The 4,149-nt window shown below is 25.1% G+C and overlaps 1 protein-coding gene across 1 annotated transcript; it reads left to right on the top strand.

Annotated features, from left to right (window-relative positions):
• Nucleotides 1-48: 48 nt before the first annotated feature.
• Nucleotides 49-510, top strand: EIN_521020 (hypothetical protein; the record flags this gene model as incomplete). Its single annotated transcript, XM_004258448.1, has 1 exon — nucleotides 49-510. The coding sequence occupies one exon, from the start codon at nucleotides 49-51 to the stop codon at nucleotides 508-510; it is 462 nt and encodes a 153-aa protein (XP_004258496.1).
• Between the last annotated feature and the right edge of the window lie 3,639 nt (nucleotides 511-4,149).

Below are 4,149 nucleotides of genomic sequence, written 5' to 3'. Positions count from 1 at the left end.
CTTATTTGCACTCATTCTGACGACGAATTACACCAAAATGATATTTACATGTGGAAAAAGTTCGAAGTTAAAACAATCGTGATTTCTTTAATTTCTTTTTCTCCTTCAATGTCTCCGGATCAAATGGTTTCATCTATTATTTGCGCACCATCTTTTAAAATTGATAATTACACTCCTACAATTCAATATATAAAGCAACAAATAGATTTAACAAAAAGGAAAATGTACGGTACATTACCAAAAAGCATCAAAGAATTGACTTTTCAAGGGATATATTCCAAAACTGTTTCTGGATCACAATTTGTTCAAGACAAAATAATATACAAGGATGAAAATGGTGATGACCGTACAATGTTTATGTTTTTTTCTTTACTTCAACTTGAAATTCTAAAAAACAACCAGGCCGTTTTGGGAGATGGAACTTTTCAATGTGTACCTTTAATGTTTTCACAATTATACACACTCCATTTTGTTATGATGGATTTGTTTTTCCGTGTTGTTTTGTTTTAATGGAAAATAGAACAGAATGTGCATATACATCACTTTTTACAAATTTAAAAGAAAAACAAGGAGTGATAATAACAAAGTTTATGTCAGATTTTGAGTTGTCTTGTAGAAATGCAATAATAATGGTTTATAAAGAAGTTACCTTGCTTGGCTGTTGGTTCCACTTTAATCAGGCCATTTTTAAAAAGGTCAGTAAGTTGGGACTTTCCAAAATTTACACAACAGAAACAAAAGTCAACATGTTTATAAGATCTCTTTTCGCTTTACCATTTCTTAGGCCACAAGAAATTGTCGAAACTGTTCAAGATCTATCTGAAACCATCGATACAATTGACACTTCAGAAGTAAATAAAGACAAATTGAAATTATTGATGACTTATTTTAACAAAGTGTAAATTTTACGTTATCCCCCACCCGAATGGAACCAAAGTTTTGATTTGTTGATGAAAACGAACAATTGGAGTGAATCATTTCATTCTTCATTTTCTCGAAAATTTTACAGAACACACCCAAGCGCATTTGTTTTAGTTGAAAAACTTAAAGAAGTTGAAAGAAAAGTTGAAGTTGACTTTAATTCATTTATTATAGGAAAACTTAAAAAACAAACCAATAATTACTATAATAAATACAACGAAGAATTATCAGAATTGCTCACCAAAAGAATGAATTTGTTTGGAAATAATAAATTATTATTTTTAGAAAAAGTGGCAACGATTCCTTTAAAAATCATTATTTCGTTAAAAAAGATATGGTTAACCAGAAAGTTGATGTAATCGACGATGTACAAAACGTTCTCAATGAAACCTCAATACGTGATGTCGAAGAAATTGATTCATTAATATCAGATGTAGTTGATGAACCCGATTTCAAAATGGGAATATTCAATCATTCCAACATTGAAATTACAGAATGTTCAAAAGAAAAACAATTTAATAAAATGAAAATATTAACAAAAATGAAAATTAAAAAACGCATTCAAGAAATCCAAAAAATAACACACAATTCTCAAAAACCAAGAAAAAGAATAACTGTTAAATTAAATAGAAAAGAAATCGAAAATATCGAGAGTGAACTTGATAACATTTCAGAAATCCCTTTCATTCAAACAATGGAATCATCTACAGTTTATTTTAATAAAGAATGTCAAACAATGAAAAGTTCTTCGTTGATAAACAGTTCCGTGATTAACGTGGATGTTAGTAAACGTGAGTTATCAAGTAAGAAAAAAAAGAAAAACTACAATAATTGGAAAACTAAGAAAAATGACCCAAAAGAAGAAAAAAGATAATTAATTGCTTACTTGTTCTTTAATTTAAAATGTATAAATTTTATTAAATCGGTTACTGTTTATAACAACAAACAAATTATCATATATTACAAATTATTTTATGTTTGTTTATAATTTGTTTGTATATAACATTATATATATATATATAATTCAACGCTATTTTATAAACACTAAATTGTTAACGCTAAAATATGAACGCTAAATTAGTATGTAAAAACAATCGAATTTTCAACGCTAAATTGTAAACACTGTTTTGTGAACGCTGTTTTTTGATGAATCTATGAAAACAATTCAAGTCAACCCAAACCCACATTATGAACAATTTAATTATGTTTTATGTATTTCTTTTTATTTTGAATTAAACGTATATTGCGATTTAGAATTATGGGGTTATATTGAATGTAAATAATAAACAACTTTGATAAATAACAATTAAACTATTCTTTTGAATGTTAAATTTACAAAAAGATATCAATTATAAACTATAATCGTTTAATAAATATTATTATTGTACCAAAAACAAAACATTACTTGTTTTATAATTTAGTTGTTATATAGTTATTTAATAATTAAAAAAAACTATATTCATTTACTATATTATTGATATTTTAAAACACATTACATTTTATTAACATATATTCTTGTGTATTGTTCGATTTTAAAAGCCAAGAAAACACATATATAATACACCTAATGTACTCATTTATTTAGTTAATATCATGTTTGTAATTGGTTTGTGGTTATTAAATAAAATAAAAGTTGGTCAACTTAGTATGTAACTCAGTGTTTATTCTTTTATTTTATTAAATAATTTTATTAGTGATTTTGGTTTGTATTTAACCATCAATTCCAAAGTCATAAATGTGTTCAAAGAATGATTATTCGAACAATAAAATGAATACTTTATCGTCATAAAAACGTTTTTAACTTTGTTATTGGGTTGTTTTAATTTTTGTGTTTTGGCAAGTTTTGTTTTATGAGAACATGAATAATGATACAAATCATATATATTAATCATGGTACAAATTCGGGTTTTATACGTAAAGTGCTGTTTATATTTTCAATGATAAGTGTTTGTTAATTCTTAAAATTTTACAAAAACACAAGTGATAAAAAATACTATTCATATCAGCTTTGCACGTCTATTGTTTAGTTTAGTCCTTGTACAAACAATGTTCAGGACAGTTTTTTGAATGTGTTAATATTGAAATATTTTCATATAATTTACTTTCGAAAAAACATCAAAAAACGAACTTTGAAAAAAATAACAAGTTCACTCTTCAAAATTTTGATTATGTGTTTTAAATAATTAAGTGCCAAGTTATTAATGCTAAACACTTGTTTATTGATGAGGCACCGTTGTTCATTTAAGATATGAAAGTTGAGTTGAGTAGATATGGTGGTGTCGATAGTGTTCTGTTTTTATGAACACTATCGAAAACTTTGTTCAAAAACACATTTCGAAAAATATTAGACATTGTTATAAACTATATAAACTATACCGAACTATACTTGCCAATAACAATAATTACATAATAACAAAAAAACAATTTATAAAAAATGATAATATTAACAACATATAAAATTTCAATGAATTTTATTTCGTGAAAAAGAACAAAAAATACATCAAGAACGGTTTAAAGCTTCATTTGGAAGAAAAAAGATCAAAAAAGAATCAGTTTATAAAATCATAGTGAAAAATGAAATTTCTTTGAGTAAAATTATTTTTTAAAAAATAAATTCTATTTACAGGAGTGTAACTGAACATATAAAAACACAACTGAATCCTAAACACGGTGTTTTTAAAAATGCCAATTGATTGGTTAAATTTTTTTCTATGAACAAAAGTGGTAACATGGTTGATCAATTTTCTGCTTTATGCCAAAACTTTTTAGGCCTTTTTTCACCTAAGCCTTAATCCTAATACGTGTCGCTGACTGTGGGCGATTTCTATATTTAAAAAATAGCAGTTTTCGGTTCTAGAGTTTTGAATATAAGGATTGTTAAGTTAGATTCTTTTATATATAACAAATGGGCTATATTTTCCACAAACATCCCGATTATTTTAAAAAACATAATGTATTTTTAATAAAGAAACAATAAAAAATAACAGCACTTACAAACGCATCGTTTCAGGTGAAATAAAATGGTATAATAATAACAATAATATAGTATAATAGTCTTTATTTGGATTAGTTAAATAATAGGTATTTTTACTATTTAGATTGAGAAAATTATAGGTTATGACATGGAATAAATATAATATAGAATATGGTTTTTGAATAAATTTGATTAATAATATAATTAATTAAAATTTATAATAAAATTTCAATAGTTAACAATTATATTAATAA

Source organism: Entamoeba invadens (genome assembly GCF_000330505.1).
Source record: "Entamoeba invadens IP1 unplaced genomic scaffold scaff_1105074725903, whole genome shotgun sequence".
In the NCBI taxonomy this organism is placed as follows: domain Eukaryota; phylum Evosea; order Mastigamoebida; family Endamoebidae; genus Entamoeba; species Entamoeba invadens.
This window is presented reverse-complemented; position numbering and strand designations above follow the sequence as displayed.